This window comes from Elephantulus edwardii, unplaced genomic scaffold, assembly GCF_000299155.1.
Source record: "Elephantulus edwardii isolate Elephantulus edwardi_28Jun2011 unplaced genomic scaffold, EleEdw1.0 scaffold00217, whole genome shotgun sequence".
Taxonomy (NCBI): Eukaryota; Metazoa; Chordata; class Mammalia; order Macroscelidea; family Macroscelididae; genus Elephantulus; species Elephantulus edwardii.
The window spans coordinates 2,906,886-2,907,349 of record NW_006399967.1 but is presented as its reverse complement, the minus strand read 5'-3'; the positions used below and the strand labels follow the sequence as shown (position 1 = coordinate 2,907,349).

The following is a 464-nucleotide window of genomic DNA, read 5'->3' as shown; positions in this document are numbered from 1 at the left end:
CATCTCACAGTCGAGGGCATACACTCCTGGGTGAGCTTCCTGTGGAAGCTCTTTTTCAAAGGTCTTCACAAACCCTTCCAGGTTTTCCTTCCGCCCATCCTGCACGTGTTGCTGGGATGAGAAGGGGGAGATGGTGAGGGGACAGGGGCACCCACCAAATACAGCTCCACAGAGACCACCAAAGGCCAACACACAACTGCCTGACCCTCTCCAGGAGCTGCCAAAGGCTCTAGGACAAGGCCACACCTGGGGGACAGGGAAGACCACAGCACCAGGCCACCTCACGGGGGTCCTGAGCTCAGGCCAGCGGGAAGTGCCTGGGCACGTGCCCTCGTGCTCACTCGCCAGAGCCCCCTGCTGGCTTCCCCACAGACCTGCACAGGCAGTGGGCTTCTCTGATCAGGGATCACCCTTGCTGGTGCTCACGCCAGCGAGAGAAAAACGAGGGGTGGGATGTCGGCACA

At 60.6% G+C, this 464-nt stretch overlaps 1 protein-coding gene across 1 annotated transcript in view; it reads right to left on the bottom strand.

Moving 5' to 3' along the window:
• The window catches only part of REXO1 (REX1, RNA exonuclease 1 homolog (S. cerevisiae)), a 27,257-nt gene that overhangs the window by 1,944 nt on the left and 24,849 nt on the right, over window positions 1–464 (bottom strand). Inside the window, exon 12 of the mRNA XM_006897988.1 lies at window positions 2–111. Within this exon, the coding sequence (XP_006898050.1) occupies window positions 2–111 (110 nt within the window). The remainder of the gene's footprint in view (window position 1; window positions 112–464) is intronic.